We start from the raw sequence: 25410 nt of genomic DNA, 5'->3' as shown, positions 1-25410 counted from the left end.
GGTTCCACATTTCAAAATACAAAAATTTTGCCCATACATGTAAAATATGATTTTAAAATGTCCAATTTGCTTCCTGTTTTTTAATTCTTTCATAAAGTAAACTACAAAAAGTAAAACTAAAAAAAAAAAAATTCTTATGCTGGGCATGGTGGCTCATGCCTGCAATTCCAGCACTTTGGGAGGCCAAAGAAGGGGGATCACTTGAGGCCAAGAGTTCAAGACCTGCCTGGGCAACATAGCAAGACCCTGTCTCTACCAAAAATTAAAAAAAAAAAAAGTAGTCAGGCATGGTGGTATGCACCTATAGTCCCAACTATTCAGGAGGCTGAAGCAGGAGGATCAATTAAGCCCAGGGGTTCAGGGTCCCAGTGAGCTATGATTGTGCTACTATGCTGCAGTCTGGGTGACAGAGTGAGACCCTGTATCTAAAAATAAATAAATAAATTCTTTCCTAGAGGAGATGAATAGAACACGGTAAAAAAGCAGTGTCAGGGAGATGAATTTAAAGTAGAAGAATGCCACACTAGAGTAAAACTATAAAGCCAATATTACAGCCAACTGATCAGTTAATTTACAATATCAGCAAATGCTTGGTGCTAAAAGAATCTGCGACATCATTTATCCCAGTCCTCTGAGTTATAGTTAAGGAGGTTGAGGCCCAGAAAAATAAGTCATTTAATTTTTTATATATTTACAAATTGAAATCTATTTTTAAAAATTTCTCCATGTATAAAATATTATCAGATTTAGAACAACTAATGTTGAAATGTATTGTTGCACTTAATACTGAACTCATAAGTTGCTTCACAAAATGTACAAATAACTAAAATCCCACTCCTCTTCCAAGACAACACCCACACTCACACATACACATACAATCTCTAAAGTTTTGGGGGGCTGTTGCTATGTTTTGTTGTTACTTTATGTATGCCTCTTTAAAACAAGTCAGGAGAAAAGTCCTATCCAAATTTCTACTATATTTCATTCGGTAGTTTTATTGTGTAAGTAAAACTGCTTACCAGAAATAAAGATTATTTATGTTTATAAAACTTCAAAGAATCATTCTGCTAACCATTAAAGATATTATAGTTTGCTTTTCTTAATGAGAGGTCAGTGAAGGGACAGGATAAAAGGAATTTGTTTTCCTTTGGTAACTGATTTTTTTTTCCGTCAATGTAACTTACGTAGATATTAGGTGACGGAATAGTTGAGGTCAAAGAAGATTACAAATTGATTTTCTACTATTTGTCTGCTATATTTAATCAAGTACAATGGGGATTTTCTCATTCAATTAGTAATTCATTCATTTAAGAAATATTTACTTGGGGAAGTACAAAGTGGTAGAGATAGAGAAAGTCTCAAGAAACTCAAATTCAGTGGATGAAAAGACAAACCAACCATTGTTTTAAATCCAATTGGATCCTGGTTTGAATATAAGCTGTTTTGTTTCCTCCCCAAAACTAATGTATTCAGCAAAGGTGTAAATGTGTTAACCAACGTGTTTGTAAACAACAATAAAATATTTCTCTCTCACTCACCCACATCAACATTTTATAAACACATTTTCTGATATCTACCTCCTATGAATTTGTGTTTAAATAACTCACACTTCAAACAGAAATTACACACACACACACACATATGCCTGCCTCTTCAGAGAATCATTTTAGATTCGATTTAGACTGAGAAGCGATCTTAGAGATCTAGGGTCCAATGGTCTCATTTTACAGAGGAGAAAGATGAAGTCTAGATAGATTGGCATTTGCCCAAGGTAACCATTTAGAGACCGATATTTAGGATTCTATATAGAAGTATAATTATTCTGATTCAATTTTATAGTTTGTTCAGTTTTTCCAAAGAAAATACACACCTGCAAATTCCCCTTTCTCAAATCAAGAACTCTTGCTATATTAAACCCAGAAGGCATGGCTCATCAGCTGAACCACATGGATCAGCTGTTCACCTCCTTAACTGTATCATCTCTTCTTTGTGCCTGATGTCCCCAGGCCACCAGTGACCAAGATATAGAAAAAAGCCAAAAAACTACTTTACTGAAGCCAGCATAGGTTGTCAAAATTTGCCTCATATGTCTAAAGTTAAAATATCAAAGCAAACCTCTTATTAAAATAAAATGGTAAATTTTATTTAAAATTTTAAATATTTTCAAAAGTCTAATGAAGGAAACCACTGCTTCCCCTTTAAAAGAATTCTGCTTTCAGCTGATATAGAAAATCAACTAATGTGGATGGCAAGATCTGAGAACTATTTAGGGAACTTTGGTCTGTCCATGAACTAACAGTCACACTTATTTATAAAAATGCATTTTTTTTATTTTAACTTGTTAATGACATCACTGGGCATATGGATTTGAATTGGTGCTCAAGTGAAAACTTCTATTGCTTCTACTTTGGAGTTTGTGCTCAAATGAAAACATCTTGTGCTTGTGATCATAATACACATGAATTTTTCAAAAAATCTTTAAAATATTTTAGAGTTGGAAGAGACTGGAGAAAGTGACTGGTTGCAAAAAACGAAAAAGAAGACATGCTTTGCAGTCAGTGTTTTGGCTCTTCTGGTGGGTAGTTTTGCAGGGTCAGAAAGTCACTTTTATCTTTCCCATCTTGCTCTATATGGTGGGGATAATAACAATGCTGGGTTGTTTTAAGAATTGTTATCAAGACACGTAAAATATCTAGCACATAATGGGTACTGATAAGTTGGAGCTATTGTTATTTAATCTGGTTCTAAATTCCCATCTGATGATGTGTTTGAAGAAAGTGCAGTAGCAAGGGAATGAAAAGGAACTACAGTTTGTTTCTTAGCAATTAAGTGCCAGGCACATAGCGAACACAAGTCAAATGGCAGCAGCAGTTTCTTTCATTGACCACTTACCATATGCCAGCAATTTACTAGATGCTTTAACACATTATCTTATTTAATCTTCCCAAATGCCCTGATGAGGTAGGAATTATCACTTCATTACACAGAAGAGGAATCAGAGACTCAGAGAGATCAAGTAACTGTCCCCAAGGTCACACAGCTAACAAGCAGCAGAGACAGGACTGGTAAGAAAGGCAGAAGAAATGAACAGAGACTGCCCTAAAGCCAACCTGTAAACAAAGCAGGGAAGTTCAGAAGCAACTAGAAGATAAGTGCAACAGACATGTCTTCCCACTGTGAGCTCCTGAAGAACTAGGCTGGGTCTCATTAAAGGATAGAAGCCCAGACTCTGGGACAATTCCAGGAACACAGTGAGCGCCGAACAGATGTATGTGCATTATAATAAATTGGAATGCAATAAGCATTGGGGCAATAAGGAATCACATTTGCTCTAAGCAAAGTGCTTGTGGTAACAGCAAATGTAAAAGGTAGAAGAATAGTAAGGACATTCATGCTTAAAGACAACAGTTACTGATTAAAATATTTTGTAAATCTATTGTCTGACAGTTGTGTTCATAGATTTTTTCCTCAATTATATTATTATATAAATATTTCAATCACTGAGTGCTATCATCTTAAAATGTGTGAAGGACAATGTGAGGATACATGCACACACGCTATATACACACACACGCATATATAGAGAATGGCTTAAAATGTATTCTATTGTATATGCTATATGGAAAAAATCTACATGAAAGTTGTAAAAATAACCCAACAGCTTAGTTTTCTTTTATTCAATAATACCTATGACTTAAAGTCATGACAAAAATCAATTCACAATTTATTAAGTTAGATATGTGCAACTACATTTATACAAATAAAACCTCAGTAATTTGACAGCTTACTCTTTTGGGGGGAATAGGGACTATTATGAAAACAAAGAGAACCTTAGTCTATCAGAATTTTCAAAAAAAAAAAAAAAAACCAAAACATGGGTCAAACTAAAATTCTCCATAGGAACAACCTACATACAGACACATCCAGTGACTAAATTGTGTTTATGTTTTTCTTAAGCAATGGATGGAGTTCATTCTGACAATTTGTTTACTAAGAATTGCACCAGAAAACTGCCTATTCATTTTCTTTCTGTTTGGGAAACAAAGCATGACACATAGCAATATAAAAGAAAAATATAATCCTGGGATACATTTGCAATCATCGCAGAGAACTGCCCTAAATTGTCTTAAGACTGTGGCACTGGCTTTCAGAAGAACATTTAAACACTGCCACATGCTGTTCATCTGTGTGTCCTGCAGTCTGAGCTCCAGGTCCCCACTTGGCCTCAATAGAAGGTTGAATCACAAGTATTGTCAGGCTTATAAAGCTCTTAACTTCTCAAAAGCACAAAATGGTCTTGAAAAAGGGAAGTATAACAATCTTAAGAATCTAATGGTAATTTCTCATTAAGATTTTATATAGCACACAATTGTAGTCATGACAAAGCACACTGCTTCCTAGTAAAGGAGCAGAGACCCTACCAGTAAGATTTTATATGTAATGCACTAAATTTATTAATGTGTTTGAATTTTTTCTTTTATGAATTTCGTAACATTCCCTCTTTATTAATGCTAATTCTACATTGTACCACATAGAAACCTGGTTCCTTAAATATATTAGTTCAAGTCTACTTCTATGTATGCTAAAGAAACATATACCCACCTCTTCTAAAAACTAGAATAACATACAGATGCTTATAATATACTTCAAGGTAGAAATCATGCTTTATTCAGTTTTGTCCTTTCTGTGACTGGTAAAAGAAGAGATCTTAAGAAAATATTTATTGAAAAAATACATGGATACATAAATGTTTAAGCACAGTTCATAATTTTAGAAATTTCTAAAGAATGAATACCACATCCTGAAAGAAACCACCATTTACTTTTAGCTTCTTTTTTAAATAAAAATATATATGGAAAGATTCAAAATTAGTTGTCAGTTTTACATACTTCTCCCACAATGAACAACATCACCAACCAAAAAAAGGCACTGAATCATTGTTGAAATCATTGTTGATTTTAATTACTTTGATCCAAAAAAAGGCTGAACTTGGGTATGTTATTCTATGTTCTTATTTGAAGTCCTTAATTTTAACATCTATTGTATAAAACATTCCAATTGAAAACATATAAATAGTAAATGGAAAAAATCTTACAGGTATGCAGCATAAATAGTACTAACTCACTTTTTGATTCATTTATTCATTTAATCAAATATTTAAAGTGTGTAATGTGCTTAGAGAAGATCAAGTCATGGAGGGGAAGAATATTGACTGATTGCAGTTTAAACTTATGATCACTAATTTGAATTGAGTCTTAGTGCTGCCTAGCTATCCTACTATATTCTACTCAATTCACCCCCACTACATGACCACAGAACACCTCCCCTCTCTACAAATCTTCAATGTCTTCAGCCCCTCTTCAATCTCAGCTGATGGTCTTGCTTCTTGTTTCTCTGGGGAAAAAAAATCAACCAGCAGAGGACTTCCACAAGCCCTCACCTTCAAAGGTATCATCTACTTGTGTTGATGTGCTCTGCCCTCCTTTGTGTACTATTTTGGGAGAACTGTCTGGATCCCATCTGAGGCCCATCCTCTGTCTCCTATTCAAGACCATGACTTCTGTAACTGTTCAATCTTGCCCCTACATCATCAGTTTTCCCCTTTCTACTAGATTGTTTCCATCAGCACCTAAACATATTATAATGTATCCTATCTTAAAAATATAATACAACACAATTAAAAGTTGATCCAACCGCATCCTCTAACAGCCTATTTGCCCTGCTTCACAGAAAAACTCATCTAAAAAATTGTCTATTCCGTGCGATTCTCAATAGGAGTGATATCAATCCAAAAGGTCAAAAATTAATTCTTGCAGGCAAAATTGCTTGCTCTTTTATATGTAAGGCATAGATATATATACAATACATTACAAAAGTATACCTGTGATACTGGAATTTCATGGAGAGGGGAGGATTCGAAAAAAAAGTCTAAGAAAGTTCCTTAAAGAGGTGATCGCGAAAAAGTGAGAAACACTGGTCTAAACATACTGTCTCAGTGTCCTCCCTTCCCATTTGTTTCTTGAGCCTTCTCCAATCTGGCTTTCATTCCCCAGCATCCCATACAAACTGCTATTGTCAATGTCACCTTTATCCCCTGACATGATTTTGATGTTTGTGCCCTCCAAATGTCATGTTGAAATGTGATCCTCCGTGTTGAAGGTGGACCTAGTGGGAGGTGTTTTGTCATGGGGGCGGATCTCTCATGAGTGGCTCGGTGCCTTTCCTATGTAATGGGTTCACATGAGAGCTGGTTGTTTAAAAGAACCTCGCATCTCTCTCTTGTTCCCTCTCTCATGTGATGCTCCTGTTCCCCCTTTGCCCTTCGTCATGACTAAAAACTTTCTGAAGCCTCACCAGAAGCTGAGCAGCTGCTGTTGCCATGCTTGTACAGCCCACAGAACTGTAAGCCAAAATAAACCTCTTTTTTAAATAAATTACCCAGCCTCAAGTATTTCTTTATAGAAACGTGAAATGGACTAACACACCCTCCACATTGCAAAATCCAATGGGCAACTCTTAGAAGAAACTATAGTCAGTATTTGGCATAGCTGATGACTTCCTCCTTCTTCAAACACTTTCTTGGCCTATGGGACAACATACATGTTTGGTTTTCCCCCTCACTCATTGGCATCTCCTTCTCAGTCTTTCTTGGGGTTCCTCTTAATCTTCTAGTTTCCAAACTTTGCAGTTTCTCTGGGTTCAATCTTGGACCTCATCCAGTTCCATGGCTTTAAATATCATTTATCTACTGATGATTTTCAAATATATATCTCCAGCTCAGACTTTGCTCCTGAAACCTTCTATATTCAACCGCCTGAGTATTCCCATTTGAATCTCTATTCAGCATCTCAAACCCGATCCAAGACCAAATTCCTGTTCTTGATTCCCAGTGCATTACCTGCCTCGCAAACCTACTTCTCCCTCAGTTTTCTCCCTTTGGTAGAAGACAACTCTGTTTCTGCAATTATTCAGTCCCAAAACAGTGATTTCACTCTTGAAACCACTGTCACAGTCCATATCTAATCCATTAGCAAATCCTGGCAGAAATACTTTTGAAATCAAGTATCTGTAACAACCTGAACCCTTTAGAATTTATGCAAAAATGAGGGATCCTTGTACATCTGGATTGCACCTACTGCTCAACATACCACCAATATTGCTGTATTCTATGCCACCATCATTTCTGGTCTCTGCATTCACAACATCCGTTCATCTGGTCATCTCAGCCCTCTTACAGTCTAACTTCCAAACAACAGCAAGGTAAGCTCATAATCCCTAAATCTAAGTCGCATCATGTCTTTCTGAAATGGCTTCCCATCTGATGGAGAGTAAAATCCAATGTCTCCATCACAGCCCACAAAGTCCTATGTAATTGAGCCTCCTGCTTCCTCTCTGCTCTCATCTTCTATCACTGTCCCTTTAGTATACACTGCATGCCAGCCACACTGGCTGCCTTATAAAACTGCTCACTGCTTGGGGACTTCCTACTTATTCCAAAGAACTCCTGTTTGGATATCCCCCCCAACCCCGAGATTCTCTTGGCTCACACTTTCACTACCTTCAGGTGTCTACTGGTTAAAAATCACCTTGTCACAGAACTGCTCACACTATATACAAGAGTATTCCTTGTCATTTTCTATTTCTCCTATCTTGTTTTCTCTTCCCCCAGCACGTACCATCATTTCGCATATTTACTTATTTCTCCTCCACCCTCTGCATCAGATACTATACAATATTATGTCTCCTTCCACTATAATAGAAGTTTCTTGGAGCTTTTAATGTTTGGTTCACTACTGTACCCAGGGTGTCTAGAACAATGTCTAGCACATAGTAGATATTCAATAAATATCTGTAAAATGAAAAAAATGAATTTGACATCTGAATAAAAGATGACAAGTGCCATTTAAAAATAAAACTGAATTTTAATTTCTCTTCTTGGAGTAAAATCTCATATTTTCATATGCTTTTGGCAAGTAAAATTATAAGATGCAAAAAGTATCTTAAAAGTCACAGAAATAGAAAGCAAATTCTGCTTTGGATACGATGATTTCCTTTGGCTATTTCATGTAGCAAATTTTAGGAGAGATCAACATTTAAATATCTTACTCAAACCAACAGAGACTTCTAGACTAGTAAATATTACAACAGTGTTATGTGCTGGCTACTCAAATACATTTTAGATTTTCTCTCATTATTTTCTAGACATAAACATTCAAGTCAGAACGAAAAAAATGTCAGACTCTGGAAACAGGACTTCAGAAGAATGGCATTCAGAAACGTCCAGTCAGTGTATAAACATGTCTCATAAATCTGAGGCAATATAATACAAAACTACTTACATAAGATACATTTGTGAAGAAAAAAAACAAATGTGGACTAAAGCTTATCCAGTGAAGAATGCTGGTATTCCTCCAATTCCTTTTTTTATCCTTCCCTTCCTCTCTTTTCACTAATGTTTAGAATTCCCTACTTTAAAATTAGTAGTTGATTGTGGTAATACTTTCTTATTTGGATTTAGCACATTATATTTGAATCTTTAGAGATTTCTGCCAGAAAGCTAAAATCCTAGTTCTCAAATTTCTTCTTTCTTGAAAATGCCTTTGCCAGCTCAGATGGGGAAAAGTTTAATTCAATTCGGTTGATGACTCAGTTGGTGATAATGACGCAATTCCATAAATTATAGCTCTCTGCTCTTTCATCTCATCCCCATCTCTAGTATGGACATTTCTTTTTAAAGCTTTTCTGTTATCGAAGAACTCTAAATGAAAAATAGGGCTCCAAGTTCTAAAAGAAGCACACAGTCAGAAAGGCAGCATTAAGAAGGAATCTTTCCTTCTGTTAGGGTAGCAACCTGGTGGCCTAGTTTAAAACATCACACATCTACTGACAGCATGTGTATGAGAACAAAAATGTGAAAATATTTACATTATGATGCATTTATATCAAGCACGTAGAGTTCACACACACTGGTAAAGGATAAACTGCTAGGAGAGGGGCAAAAAGGTATACTGCTCCAATTACTGAAGCCTGGAGAAGATTCGGATTCCATAATTGGTTCTACCACTCAACAGCTATAGAGCCTTAAGCAAATTAACATAATTTCTTGGAACCTCACTTTCCTGCTCTATAAAATGGGAATAATAATATTTCTCATGAGGTGGTTGTGAAGGGTAAAAATTATAATTTAGGAAAGTGCTTAACATAAGTATTCACAAAATGGTGTTGATATTGGAGTTATCATCATCTTCCAGCTAGTTTCAACTTTATGTTGCTTTGTTTTTTTTTTTCTGACACAACTAATTAGTTCCCCAGAGGGGCACTTAAGTAGGTAAACTCCCTCTGTCCTGCCAGGAGCAGAAGTGAATAATAAGTGCAATAACAGAAGTGCCAGATCACCCTAAACTCCAAGATGATGGGAGTCTCCTCTGTTTCTACTGACGTCTCCATTTGTGGAAGGTGGCAGAGAGGTGAAGATTAGGTTGGGCTGCCTCTCAGGCACTTAGAGAAAGAAAGATTAAGTAGAACAGACTCTCAATCTGCCATTTAGCAAATAATAAATTTAAAAAGACAAGAGAATTCGGAAATAATAAATATAAAAAGACAAGAAGATGAGAAAATAGCAAAGGAGATAATATTTAATTAATATATTAAAAATTTAATGCTAATAATTGTTTTTTCTAAAATTAAGACCCCAGTTTATAAGTCTGCAGGCAGCCCAACAGACCAGCTCATGTCAGAAGTTTAGAAACTGAATATTTCCCCCTCCTATGGAGATAGTCTGCTGAAAAATGCAATGAAGCATACTATTTGATGAATACAGGACTTTCGTTCTTTGTGCTTTTAATAAAACTGTTTTCAGTAAAGCGTCAAGGAAAAATCAAGAATTTAAACTTCTTTAAGTAAAAGTATTTCTCATTTTTCTATCAAAAGTGATGGAAAATTCTAGAATTTACAGAAAGGAAGTTGAAGGTATTCATTATGGGTAGTATTTTATCATTATATTCTACAGCACATAATAAGTTTTGCATCTTTGTAGTATAACTTATTCATGTTTTAAGTGTCTGTTTAAGCATATGTTAAAGTTAACAGCCTTTAGAACAAGGCTTGAGAGTGTTTTCTTTCTTCCAATCTAATTAGGTAAAGTTATTTACCACCTCAATGTATCCAGCCAGGTTTTGAAAGGTAGATTCAGTATTTCTGATGAACTAAGACCCCTGTCATTTGTTCAACAGATGTTCACCTTCAAGGCTCACCACAATCTGCCCCACATCCATATCTCTAGTTTTATCTCCTAAAATTCCCCACCATAAAGCCTAGCTCCTACCAAGTCAATCCATTTTCAGTCTGCCAAATATAGAATGAACATTTCTATTTCTAACTTTATGCTAAGACCATTTTTCTCTCTAAAGCACTTTCTCCCTTTCCCACTGAATGTCCTTCAAGATGTATTTCAGATTGTTTCATTCATTCATTCATTCATTCATTCATTCAGTACAGACTGAGAGCCTACATATATGAGGCACTCACAAACAAATCCTGGGAAAACATGAACAGGGAAGTCCAAGTAAGTACCTGTTGGAGTGGACTCTATATTCTACCAGAAAAGACACACATTGCACAATGGATTAAACTGTTAATTAATTACAGTTGTGATAAGTGTTAAAAATATGAGTCACCGAAAACTATGAATACATGTAATGGGAAAAATGGCCTGGTCTTGGGGTTCAGAAAGACTTTCTTATTTTCTTATTTTTTTATTAATATATCATAGTTTTACATATTTTTGGAGTACATGTGATATTTTGATACATGTATAAGTGTGTAATGATCAAATCAGGATAACTGGAATATCTATCACTTCAAATATTTATCTTTTCTTTGTGTTGGTTACATTATAATTCTTCTCTTCTATTAGGAAGACTTTCTTGAGGAAGTGGTTTTGAGCTGAGTTTGAAGGACAAAAAAAGGGCCTAAAGTAGGGCAGAGGGAGGTCAATAAACAAACCTTCTTGACGGTTATTATAAAATTATGATATATTAGTAAAGACATTGTAAGGAAATTCTTGCCTTCCAGGCATTAAAACTGATTGCAACAGTATTTCTCCCAATTATTCTTGCTTTCTGTAAAGCTGGGGACAAAAAAAAAAAAAAAAAAACGATTATCTTACATTTAAAGTTTAAGAAGCCACTAGGAAAAGGTGCTAGCCAACAGCGCTCGAAAGATCTGGGAAATGACCAGTCAAAACTGACCCCACTACCCTGAGCCCCACAATCCAGGCAATATAGGCAAAATATTCAAACAGATGTGAAAGCTTGGTCCTACAGAAAGTGCCATGTTTCTGGAGAGAAGTTTTATCTTCCAAACTCTGTAAGCAGAGACTAGTAGCTCTTCCTTAGGAGCTTACTGGAGAATGATTCAGAAGTAAACTCTGGGAAGGAGCTCCCAGAAGGAGTAACAGAGACCTAGTTCCCTGGCTACATACTTGCTGAACTGTTGAACCCATGGGACCTAGGGCAAAGCTCTGCTGGTAGGGCTGCCTATAAGGAGAGGACTGTTAACAGTAACAGAAAGTTTCATAGGAGGCTAAACACTACCTACTGGCCAAGGAAACACACCACACATATGGTCTACATATAGACCATCATGGAGGAACAGGTGAGAGGAGCCAATTCCCCCTGCCAACCACCAAGAAGTCAGTCTTAGAGGCAATCAATGGTTCTGTATGCTTATAGTTTGTAGAAGTTCAGAGACATACATACACACACACACACACACACACACACACACACACACACCCATAATCCACTCTGCCACAATTCCCTAGCACCATAGGTGCCACAGACAGGTCTAGCTAGAATTTAGGGTAGAGAGACCAAGCTCCAAACTGAGACTGAAGTTTAAACATAAACACAACGAGTCTTCAAAACCAAAGTGAGACTGTTTTAACAACCAAAAGTGACTAGAAAGTTGTAGTAAAGGACGAAGATGTCATTAAGGAATTCTCTCTAGATAGACATGGAGTTCAACATAGAGACGTTGAGGGCAGTTCTGGGAAAAAATAAAGCTGTCTCATGTTTACAGCTCAAATAGTTCAGACTCCTTAAAAATGACTTAAAACCACAAATTGACCATAATGAAAACAACAACAGTATTGCCACATGAATAAATAAAGGGAACAGAATAGATATCCAGAGACAGACTCAAGTATATATGGAATTTAACATATGACAAATGAGGAATTTCAATTTAGTGGGGAAAAAAAGAATCTCTTATTAAATAAATGGTGCTGATATAATGGATATCACTCTGGAAAGACAAAAAAACAAAGCTAGACATCTTTCTCATATTTTATATAAACATATATTCCATGTAAAGATTTTAATGTAAAGGATAAAAATTAAAAATATTAGGAATATAGTTCAGAATACTTATATGACTTTAGAGAGAGGGAGATAATCCTTAGCAATCAGGAAATCAAGTATCTATTAAAGAAAAGACACATTTGACTAAATAAAATCTTCAGAAATTATTATGGCAAAATAAATAATAAACAAAAGCAAAAGACAAATAAATGCTAGTCTGGGAAATATTTGTAGTACTATATTACAAATATTGATATCCTTCATTTATGATATGCTCATAAAAAACAGATAATCCACTAGAAAAGTAAGCATAGGAAATGACTGGGACATTTCATAGAAGAGGAACTCTAAATGACAAATAAGCTTATGAAAATAGGCTCAGTTTTACTTTTAGTCAAGGGAAATGCAAATTAATGCAAGAGTAATTAACCTGTTTTTACTTATCACTTTGGCAGAAATTTTAAGATTGATAAAAATTTAAAATATCCGATGCTGATGAGTATATAGGCAAACAGGCATTGTCAAACGTTAAGAATGAGAATCACGGCCGGGCGCGGTGGCTCAAGCCTGTAATCCCAGCACTTTGGGAGGCCGAGACGGGTGGATCACGAAGTCAGGAGATCGAGACCATCCTGGCTAACACGGTGAAACCCCGTCTCTACTAAAAAATACAAAAAACTAGCCGGGCGAGGTGGCGGGCGCCTGTAGTCCCAGCTACTTGGGAGGCTGAGGGAGGAGAATGGCATGAACCCGGGAGGCGGAGCTTGCAGTGAGCTGAGATCCGGCCACTGCACTCCAGCCTGGGTGACAGAGCGAGACTCCTTCTCAAAAAAAAAAAAAAAAAAAAGAATGAGAATCACAACAAACTTTTTGGAAGGTAATATGGCAATACCTATTAAAACATACAGGTTTTTTGAGCCAGAAATTTCACTTTGGGGATCTTATCACCCAATATAGCATTAAGAGCACCAGTATTTAAGAATATGTAAACAAGGATGTTTATCAAGGCATAGCATTTAATAGAAAAAAAAACTGGAAACCACATGAAAGTCCATCAATAAACAAGAGATGAAAGACAAAATTCCAGTACTCCCAAACTGAAAAACGTTATGCAGCTGTTTAATAAAAATAAATCAGATGTGCTTATCTGAAAGAATGTTGAGTAAATAAGCAAAGTGCAAAACAATAATTTTAGAAGGCACCCATAGTCATCCAAAGCTTCATGTGATTGGAACAAAGTGTGGAAGGGCACTCACTAAACTGTTAACATCAGTTAGCTCTGCAGAATCGGAAAGAGGGCAGGGCCAGGAATAAATTATTAGTTCATCTTCGGATTGCTTCATTTGTTATTCAATTACATATCAGCTTTGAAAAGTAATAAAAAATTATTTGGGGAATGGAGAGAAATTAACCTACTGAACAGCATCTAATACGGTAAGCATTCAATAAATATTTGTGAATTGAGGGAGAAAAGGAAAGGAAGAAGTCAAAGTAGGTTATAAACAGGTTTGTAAGGAATAAGAAGAGAACCATGAATGAAATGACAATTTGTTGGACATTCTATGAATAGACTGTGTGGGAAAGAATAAAGAGATACTTGATAAAATCAGCAAAAATTAAAAAATGGAAAAAAGTAATGTAAATAGCAGGCACCAATGAAAAGGATAAGAACAACACAGTAGTTAACCCAATAAATGTAAAAGGGTTGAACTCACCTATCAAAAGAAAAAAATAAATAGTAGATACCAATGGAAAAGATAAAAACAACACAGCAGTTACCTCAATAAATATAAAAGGGTTAAACTCTCCTACCGAAAGAAAAGAGATTTTTCATGTTGGATTTAAAAATTCAGCTAGGTATATTGTTCTCCGGAAACATCTAAAACCAAGTAACCATAAATCAACAAAAGTGATCGTATTCACAATCTCCATAAATATCATAAAATATTTCTTAACATGCCTAATAACTAATGTGTAAGATCTTATGATAAAAGCTATAAAATTTTACTGAGGACATTAAAATACCTAAATAAGTGGAGAGATGTTCCATTTTCTTAGATGAGAAGATAATCTGTTATAAAGATGCCAATTCTTCCTAAACTAATGCTTAAATTGAGTATAATTCAAATCAATATTCCAACAGGAGTTTTTAATGAAACCTGATTCTAAAGTACACTCAGAGAAATAAAACATAGATTAAGAAAAAAACAGGACAAAAATCAAGAGGGCTTTATTCTACTCTACATCAACATAACTGCTTCTATAAGGAAAACAGTTTAGTTAAAAGAATCTGTATTTCATATTGGCAGTATTAAAGCCACACTTTGTAAAACTGGAAATCTCCTAAATGCCCATCAACTGGTTTACCACATTAAGATAAATCAAAAGATGAGAGCACTATGCAGTAAAAGTAATGATGCACATGAATATTCACTGGCACTGAAAAGATATTCTTAAGATACTGTAATATAGTTTTGAAAAATCCACTGAACAATTTCACTTACCTTAAGTATAACATTAAGGTCCAAGTTGATGATTGGATAGCTGACGCCAGAGAATGTAGTCAGAGGTTGGAAAGAACAGAGTGACAGGAGGGTGTGAGTTTTGTTTTGCTTACAAGAGCATTATGTGAGGAAAGGAGTGGGATGGTATACAGGTCACCACTGAGAAAGCAGAGAATCCCTGGAAAGTTAGAAAGGTACCCCCAAGATCTTTATTTTAATAGTTCATTTAAAACCTAGCATCTATAAACATACTGGAACTTTCAAAAACTATTATGCTGGATTAACAAGTGCTATAATTTTTAAATGTCAGCAAAATTATTCGATCAAATAAATAATGTCTTACGAATTGAAAACTTTTCTACATTGAAATAAAGTAGCATTTCCTTAATCTTTGTGGTTGTATTTTAGAATTTTAAAAACAATTCCATTTTCTCCTAAATTATAACTAAACATATATATGCTTATCTGTTCTATATCTGCATCTATTGCCATCATAGATCTGTGAAGCACTATATTTCTAGACAGAGAAATTTTATTTCTGTTATTCATATATTCATATATGGACGTGATCCTTTGGTTATTAGAGTTTGCCTTCTTGAGATCTTCTCTGTTTTTATTACATCTTTGCTATCACATAGCAACTAGAAATTAAAGAACTTACCAGGATAAATTATTTAGGGAAAACAAACTCACTCCTTTCCCCATCCTCCAATCTAGGAAAGAGAAGCTCAACATTGTGTTTTGAAAGGTTGGAATGACTGCAAATACACACACACACACACACACACACACACACACACGAGAAAGTAAAGCATCTTTCTCTTGCAGGATTAAACTTGTGAATCCCTGAAAATCAGAGGTTCAGGGGGTGGAGATGAGTGCTATAACTAGAAGCAAAACTAGGAGGAGAGATTAGGAATTCCTGAAACTAATGTTTAAGGGTCAGGGGTTTGAGGAATTTCTGTGCATGGCAGAGGGGAAGATCAAGTACACATGGAAGAGCTATGCATACCAGTGGTTAGAGTACAAGCTCTGCAGTCATTTTACTGAGGTTCACATCTCAGTTTCACTAAGAATTGAGACAATAATAATGCCTAGGATTACTTTGAGGATTAAGTGATCTAATCTTTGTAATATGAATATAGAGAAAGTAGCACATTATAGAACCAGAAAGTAAATCATAAGAGGGTCACAATATGATACATGAGGTTTCTCTATTCTCCCAGCTGGGAGAAAGTTTAATAAATGTAATAAATAATTGCCAAAAAAAATTACATCTATTTCTTCCATAAGAAGCAAACTAGAGAAAGAGTTAGATGACAGAAAAACCAGACCACTCTATAATGGAAAGGGAATTCTTTCACGTAAGATATGATACTTATGTTAATCCTAAAGGCTACATATGATTAGAAAGAGAGAGAAAGAGAATGAGATTGAGAAGAAAAACACATAAAGCTATAGATAAGGGGCTGTTCATAAGTCTGTACAAATGTGAATCATGTAGCACATTCCTAGTTCTGTTACTCATTAATTAAGCACTTTTTGGTAAGTTATTTAATTCTAATGGGCCTAAATTTATTTCCCTGTGATATGCAGTTTTGTGAATTATATTATAGTTATAGTGTTATTCTGTGTTTCTGTCATTTTCATAGTCCTCTCTAGTTTAGATTCCAAGGGGGAACTATAATATATATTTCACACACTAGATGGCAATATATGGCTTTGTAAGTGGATGTCTTTTTCATAGAAGTCTAAGATGTCTAATAATCAAATAAGAGCTGATTTTTCCAGAAAACACAGAGAGAAGGGTAGACGTTAACCAATTCTTCATACTGAGGTCATTACTGAGATTTATAAAGTAAACAGAAAGCACGTGTTTTAATCCCTTTGATTTGACCCACAGATGTTAAAGGATCTTGTGGGATATTCTAGTTTAAGTCTTTAGTGCCAGCAAGAGTTATTTCATAACAATGAAGTAAACACAAAATGATTTTCATGGGGGTCCAATTCTGAATTGAGTCAGTTCAATACAACATCCAAAGACCCTCATCCTCAATCAAATATACAAAGTCAATTATTCTTAAACTTTTTCATCATAAAGAGCCTACATATGCCACAACACTCCTCCACTAAAAAAAAGAAGATCTATTTCTTTTCAGCATGATACATATTTTAAAAGTGTCAATGGTATCTTTCTTTTCTTTTTTTAAAATTAATTAATTAACTAATTAATTTTGAGATGGAGTCTTGCTCTGTCACCCAGGCTAGAGTGCAGTGGCGCAATCTCGGCTCACTGCAACCTCTGCCTCCCGGGTTCACGCCATTCCCCTGCCTCAGCCTCCCAAGTAGCTGGGACTACAGGTGCATGCCATCACACCCAGCTAATTTTTGTATTTTTAGTAGAGATGGCTTTCACCAAGTTGGCCAGGATGGTGTCGATCTCTTGATATCGTGATCCGCCCACCTCAGCCTCCCAATGTGCTGGGATTACAGGCGTGAGCCACTGTGCATGTTCAATATCATTTTTTATACTAAGAGTAAACTATTCGTATTTTTAAATTTATGATTATTCAAAAAATTGTAAGGAAGAAAATGAAAATCATATCTGAGCAATAGCCAATGTTAATGTTTGTCAAATTATTTTTGATAGATGAAAAAATATACACATACATATTTTAATCTTTTTTCCAAGTTAAAAATATTTATAAATCTTTCTGTTAATAAATAAATTATTATATTAGTCGTCACTACCATTCTATTTTTTGCAGGTACATATTTACAAAATGTACACAAGAAGTGATCTGAGAACACATATCTTAATTGAAAAGCCTGGTCTTGCCCCACAACACTATTTTTCACAGAATTGACAGAATTGGTCCCATTTAAAGATGAGTAATGATTAACAATGGACCTATGCAGACAAAAGGAGAAAGACAACAGAACAGAACCTAAGAAATGAGCTGATGAAAAATACATATTGGAAAAATTTTGCCAGGAAGCAAATTAGTTCAAAAGACTCTCGGGCATTAGTTCATAACAGTAAAATAATACATGACTTCTTTGGAACAATACCTCAAGGAAGGGGCCAAAAGGAACTCTTGAAAATTACATGGATGACATGGAGAAAAGGCTAGAAAAAAAGTAATGCAAAGATCAAAGTTCAAAGTGAGTTAAGAGAAAACAGAAGCTTTGAGAGGGAGATACTTTAAGCTTTTGTAGATACTCTGAGATCACAATAATGAAACAGAAATAAAACTTCAAATAAGTATTAGAAGGAAACTTACCTAAATAAGAGAAAAGCTGAATGTTCAAGGCAAAAATGGACAACATAGCCCATGAAAAATGAACACAAAACTAGTAACAATAAGATACACACTTACGAAATTACTGGGCTCAAAGATAAAAAATATAAAAGAGATGGTTCTAAAGTAAAATATCCCCGAACAGTTTAGAGGAAAAAGCATACAACAGAAAAATGAAAATAAAAGAAAGAACATTTCATTTATAAAAGTTCATTTGAAAGCAAAATAAAATTAAAATGAGACTAAAGAGAGAACTTAAGTCAAAGGATATAATTTTAATGAAGGTCTAGTATGAATCAAATAAAATCATAAAGCAAAAATTGCCACAAAAAACCCCAGGAAAGACAGAAAGGAAAGCAGTAATAGTAGGTGAGTTAAGTTATCTTTCTCAGCCAAACACAGCTCAAGTACACACACAATATAAGATGTAAAAAGATTTAAATAAAATTATTAATTAGCAGGCCCTTAAACATATTCAGGAGTCAGTCTATGACATGGTGTTGCTTTAGATGTCACTAATATAAATATTGAGAAATACTTTCAAAATGTAATGTTAAAGGATCTCTCTTGATATACAAAACTATGCAGCTTTTAAATATTGGAATATGTAATTTACAGCACAAATGAATGTCCTGACTGATGGCTATACTGTATTTTTATAAAATGTTATAGTATGTTATTAAAACAATCTAAAAATCAATCCAATTATTGCCAACCTCCATGGCAATAAATTATCCTACTTTAAATGTCTTTGGCAACAAACTAGAAGTAGATTCATGGAGAGATCATTCAAATTAGTCTCCCACTTTGCCTATAGGCATCTAATAAATATTCCAATTTCTTCTATATTATTATCAAACACTGTACTAGCAAATAAGCTATATTATTTCTGCATAGTAGAACTGATACTCAAGGAAAATTTGCTTTCAAAATTTAACAGCAGCTATGCCCTTCCTTAGAAAACAATTTCTTCTATAGTTCTAAATCTAAGATCTATAAAACATATTTATTACCAGTTTTCTATTAGTGGCATAAAAAACCATTTCTCTATCAAATCCAATGTCAATGTTAGCTGTGCAACAAAGTCAAAAGCTACAGGCATGTCAATACCCACTGCCATCCCACAGGCCTGAAGCTTTGTCCACCATCACTAGACTCTGTTATAATTCACAGGCTTCAGGAAAGATGAGGTACCCTCTACAATTTAATGACCTGATGGGCCAGGGTCAGTGAGACATGATGAAAGCAGGAGAAAATAAGTGAAATCTGTGCAGACAGTGGCAAAACAGAGCCACAAAAAAGTAAGAACATGCCTTATTTAGTTTTCTGCTCCTGCAGTAATTTGCTAAGGATGAGGGCCTCCAGCTCCATCATAAGCTTTTATCTGGAATCCAGGTAACAGGGAAATCTATAGAGACAGATAGTAGATTAATGATTGCTTAGGGCTGGGGGCAGGGATGGGGATGGAGGGATGGGGGTGATAGCTAAAGGAGACAGAATTTCTTTTGAGGTGACAAAATATTCCAAAATTTACTAATTACAGGCATTGATAATGGTTGCCTGTATCAGTTATTATACTAAAAACCACTGAATTATACATTTTAAATAGGTGAACTATATGGTATGTGACTTATATCTTAAAGCTACTTTGTGTGTGTGTGCTGCTGTGGTGTTGTTTTGTTTTGTTTTGTTTTAAGAAGTGTGTCTTAGGGGTTGGGGAAGAAGTCAGGGAAGAGGTGAGCCACGAAGTCCCAAGCAGGGAAGAGCATAAGGCAGAGACTCAAGAGTAATCCAAGATGAGGTGTCGCATGGGTTCATATAATCAATACACGCAAGGCAAAGGTGCAAATGTGAGGAAAAGAGACACAAATTATTTGGACAGGCTGATGCTTTACGACAGCAGTTCTCAACACTGGTTGCACAGTAGCATCACTTGTTTACAAGGCAAGTCACTTTTTGAAGATACATCAGTTGCTCTGTTCCAGAAACAAGTAGAGTTGCTAAGGCAAGGTATTAATAATAATTCTTACAGTGTGGCTTTGAACCGAATCTTCAGCATCACCTAGAAACTTGTAAAAAATGCAAATTGTCCATGCATACCTCCATACAACCAGAACCTCAGACTGTGGTCCAGTAATCTTTGTTTTAATAAGTCTTCCAGGTGATTTGGATGCATGCATAAAAACAAACCAAAACAACGGCAACAAAAATCCACCAGAGACAGGGTGAACATTCTGCACCCAGACCCTTGATGTGAACATAATATGGTGTACCCTTCTAGTTCTTTTTGTCAGGCCTGGGAATAGCTATTACCAAGCAATTTTTCTAAGAAACGTTTGTTTTAACCTTTGTTAAGGAAAGCAAAATCCAGCTTTTAGCTATATTGTTCAGAGACCTGAAAGGATGTTTTAGATATTTAAGGTTTTAACAGGAAAGTATTCCAATTTAAAACCAAGATGTCATCTTTTTTTTTTTTTGTAATAGCAAAGTTATGAGAAATCTGAAGTTCTCTCAAAGATTTAAGATTTCAATTCTAGGGCATATAGATATTAGATTGGACTTCCCAGACACACTGGATGAAGGAGAGAGTGAGCAGCTGGAGTACCAAAAAGGATGTCAATTCATACTCCTGGCATGATTCAGGACACCCTTCTTACCTGGTAAATAGAACTTCATATAGAGCAACATACTATTTGAAAATAAGTAAATTGATAAAAAGTAAATGAATTAAAATGAATGTATAGAACGAATTAAATTAATGAAAGTCAAAGGAATATGTAGACACAATTTTCAGATCTGAACTTAAGCATAAACAACTAGTATTTTAAAAAATAAGGTCTACTGCAAAAACAAGCAACGGGGAAAAGACTCCCTATTTCATAAGTGGCGTTGGGATAACTGGCGAGCCATATGAACAAGACTGACACATGTTCACCTATGTACAAACCTTCACATGTACCCCCAAACCTAAAATAAAAGCTAAAAAAAAATAAAAAAAGATTATATCATGGTATTCTAGCACCTTGAGAAAAAACAGAATAAACAAATTGAATAGATTCCTTTAAGAAATGGAATCTGTAATTTAAAACTTTACCACAAAGAAAACTCTAGGCCTAAATGGTTTTACTAGTGAATTCTTCTAAACATTTAGGAAAGAAACAACACCAGACTTGTATAAAAATGCTTCCCCTGAACAGAAACAGGAAACATTGCCCGAATAATTATATGAGACCTACATACCTCCATGTCCAACAACTGGAGAAATTAATACAAGAAAAAATACTACAGCTCAATCACTCTCATGGACATGAATGCAAAAATCCTAAACAACTTATTAGCAAACCAAATTCAGATTTACATAAAAAGCATTAAAACATAAGGTCCATTGTCAATATAGAGCTTTTCTTTCCTTCTTCATACAAATCCACATTTAATGAAAAGAGAATATGAAAAGAATAAGAAAAAAGTCTATTATGGGATTCTATTAATGAGAATTTTACAGAGAAGGTGAAGAAGTAACATGGACCAGTGAAGTTTTTCCTAAGGTCTTTTGGAAACACATTCATTCAGTCGATCAATTGGTCATTCACTCATTTCACCAATATTAAAGAACACCTATGCAGTGAACAGTCATTGTTCTTGATTACTCAGCACACAAGTTCTCTTCATAGCAGTACCTATATTTACTTTGAAGTGTTACTTTGTCCCACTGATTATATGCAATGCAACAGGATTATAATCCAAGATGCTGCAATTCCCTAGCCATGGGGTTGGGAATAAAACCCATGTCAGGTCAATAGGATGCTCTCTTGAAATTTAAGTCTTGGGCAGAGGCACAATGATACTGATGGGGCACATCCATTCTAAAGGTAATGTGGTCACCAGATTGTTGCCAGCTAGGGCTTTTTATATAATTCTTATTCCAGGGGGTTGGGGAAGGAAAAACAGGGCACTTTAGTCAAAAGTTTCAAGGTTTCAATTATGCAAGATAAATACATCCTGGAGATCCACTGTATAGCCTAGTGTCTATAGTTAATAATATCTTATATTGTTACTTCAATATTGTATTGAATATTGTATACTTCAAAATTTGTTAAAATAGTACATCTAATATGTTATATATTCTTTTTTTTTTTTTTTTTTTTTTTTTTTTTTTTTTTTTTTTTTTTTTTTTTTTTTTTGAGACAGGGTCTTGCTCTGTCACCCAGGCTAGAGTGCAGTGGCACAATCAGGGCCTACTGCAGCCTTCACTTCCCAGGCTTAGGCAATTTCCCGCCTCAGCCTTTTGAGTAGCTGGGACTACAGGCACATGCCACTATGCCTTGCTACATTTTTTTTTTCTTTCTTCTTCTTCTTTTTTTTTTTTTTGTAGAGATGAGGTCTTGATATATTTCCCAGGCTGGTCTCGAACACCTGGGCTCAAGTAACCCTCCTGCCTCGCCCTCCCAAAGTGCTGGGATCACAGGCATGAGCTACCACACCTGGCCTATGTTAAGTATTCTTATTACAAAAGAAAAAAATAACTTACAAAGGGGAAAAAGCTTTTGGAGGTGATGTGGATATGTTGATGGCATACATGGTGGTAATGGTTTTAAGAATGTATACTTATCTCCAAATTCATCACACTGTATACAGTATATACAGCTTTTCGTATGTCAGTTATACTCAATAAAGTGATTTAATAAAAGAGGACTCATGCAAGGGCTAAAAGATGAGACCACATGCTCTCTAAGACTCCCTTCAATTCTATGTTTCTGTGATTAAAATGAACACTCTCAGCTAGGATTGCGGTATCAGTAAGGAAAACTGGCCTGATGAAACAAAAGCTAACTGAGCAAGTGCAACTTCTTGGAGAAATGTATCCTCCCTGCCCTAGTACTTAATACCTTTATTCCTTTTTGGTTTCTCATATCTGAATCCCTTCCTACTACTTAGTACAGGAATTTTAGCTTTTGGACTCCTCATATGTGCCTTTTGATGACACTGTTGTCCTGTTCACCTCTGGATCTCAGAGTTGACTTAGAATAAACCCAAAGTCTCCCGTTGTTCACACGTATAGTAGAAATTCCAGTGTGGCCACTGGCGTACTCTCTACTCCTTCCCACTATCCCCAGCATTTCTGGCAGTAGAAGTGCAAATTCTACCACTGCCATCCCACCTGCACTGAGTTACATCTCATCTGTGCTGAGTCAAAGTGGCAGGAAAAAGATGTCTGTGGATTTATCACAAGTTTCTGGTGGCAGTGCACCAGGAACCCTCAGGAATCATGAAGAAAATCTTAGGTATCTACCTAAGAAAATCTTAGCTATACCACCTCCCCTATTACCACTTCTGAGAGTAAATAGCTGCTGTCAACTAGGAAAGATATAAGCAGGTAAATGACATTTCTAAATTGGTATTTGTAGGTTAGCGTCTACTTTGGGGAAAGACAGGAAATCAGACCCTCTGTACACACTTTTACCACCACATTTTATATCAAAAAGAAATTAAACAAAGGTTACTATCTAAGGTAAAGTGAATAATGCTAAACCAATTGCAGTATCCAAAGACTTAGCAAGGATAAAAATTGTCTTTGAATTTTAGTTGTTTTATTAAAATTTGGCTCTTCTGGCATAATTTTAGCTTCTTCAGCATAAATTACTCATCCCCTCTCACCCATTCCTTCTCATGCCTCTCATTCACAGAAGGGCTAGGCAACTGCCTCAAACAGAAGTAAATACAATCAGAGAGCAACCCAGAGAACAAGAACATAGGAAATGAGGCGATCCAAGCAAGCACTTGTACATAAAAACCGTTTCTTAAAAACGGCCATAAACACCGCTCTTTCTTTAGGCGAAATCATTGCATATCCATCAATAATACTGACTTGTTGAAGACATGGGCAATAAGAAAAGTGTTCAACTTTTAACCAGTTAAAAAAAAATCCTATGGGTTTCATTTTGGCCTAGACTAACATCACAAAGAGGGCCATAAGTATCAGTGTTAAAGACAGGCAAATCAATAGTCTATCACTTGTCCTTTGCTAAGAGAGTTAAACCAAATTCATGCTTTATCAAAGAAATCCCATTCTCTGAGGCAGGTAAATGGCAAACACAGACTCACAGTTGGTGATGTCACCTTGAAGCTGCAGAATCTGAGGAACTGGCATTGTGAGTACAATAAGATCAAACTGCTCGGGGGAGCCTGTTTGTTTGGATACTTCCCATTTGTCATTTCTTAGACTGATCTGTGTCACACGATGTCTGAAGTATACTTCTGCACCTGTTCCAAAAGCAAAATCATGTCCCCATTATCAGAATTTCATATATGAATGAGGGGGATATGAGTAGTCACAAACTGAATCCATTCAAGTGAACAAAATGGCCCAGACTGTCTTCTACAGTACTCAAACACTCTTCCTTTACTATCTTTCTTTTTTTTTTTCCTGTTAACATTTTTTATTATGAAATATTACAAACACACAGAAAATTAGAATAATATAACAGATACCTGTGTACTTACTATATAGCCTTGTCAAATCTTTATATTTTGTCCTATTTGTTTCAGTTAAGTAAAAATTAATTATGCAATTGGAACACTCCCTCCTCAATATGTACCCCTTCCCTCATCCTATTTCTCTCCTATCTTGGAGGCAACCACCATTCTGGATTTATTGTTTTTGTGCATTCTTATGCACACATCATATACACTATCGTGTGTCTTTAAGATTTTTTTTACTAACTGCTACAGTTTTGATACAATGGCTCTATGTTATTTCTTTTATGTGCTGCTGTATTCTATTGTGTGAATAATTACACTTATCTATTTCTACTTATATTTAGATCATTTTCATAATCTTTGTAATAACAAGCAATACTAGAAAGAAAATTATGATACTCATCTCCTGTTACAAAGTATTTTTCCAGATACATATTTAAAAATGGAATTGGAGAATCAAAAGACAGGTGGGTCTCCAACTTTTTTACATGTGGCCAAATTGTTCTCCAAATCATTTGTCCCCATTCACACTCCCGCTAGCAGTAGATGAGAATTCCCACCTCTTGGTATCTTTATATAGCTTCACATTTTTGCTAATTTGAAAATGTGAAACTTACATTGTTTTTAGAAGAAACATTTCCCTAAACACTAACAGTTCATACCTATTTTGAAGTGCTTCTGCTACCATAATTTTCTCCCATGTTACTTGCCTATATTTTTGCTTTGCCTATTTTTCTTTTAGGTCATTCATCTTTTCCTTATTGA

At 35.3% G+C, this 25410-nt stretch overlaps 1 protein-coding gene across 2 annotated transcripts in view; it reads right to left on the bottom strand.

Moving 5' to 3' along the window:
• The window catches only part of RNLS (renalase, FAD dependent amine oxidase), a 313298-nt gene that overhangs the window by 276723 nt on the left and 11165 nt on the right, over positions 1-25410 (bottom strand). For both annotated transcript variants that reach the window (XM_017867539.1, XM_017867534.1), the window contains exon 4: positions 24271-24429. In XM_017867539.1, the coding sequence (XP_017723028.1) occupies positions 24271-24429 (159 nt within the window). The remainder of the gene's footprint in view (positions 1-24270; positions 24430-25410) is intronic.

This window comes from Rhinopithecus bieti, unplaced genomic scaffold (genome assembly GCF_001698545.2).
Source record: "Rhinopithecus bieti isolate Rb0 unplaced genomic scaffold, ASM169854v2 scaffold_53, whole genome shotgun sequence".
NCBI lineage: Eukaryota > Metazoa > Chordata > Mammalia > Primates > Cercopithecidae > Rhinopithecus > Rhinopithecus bieti.
Note: the sequence above shows the minus strand (reverse complement) of the source record. Positions and strands in the feature narration are given on the sequence as shown.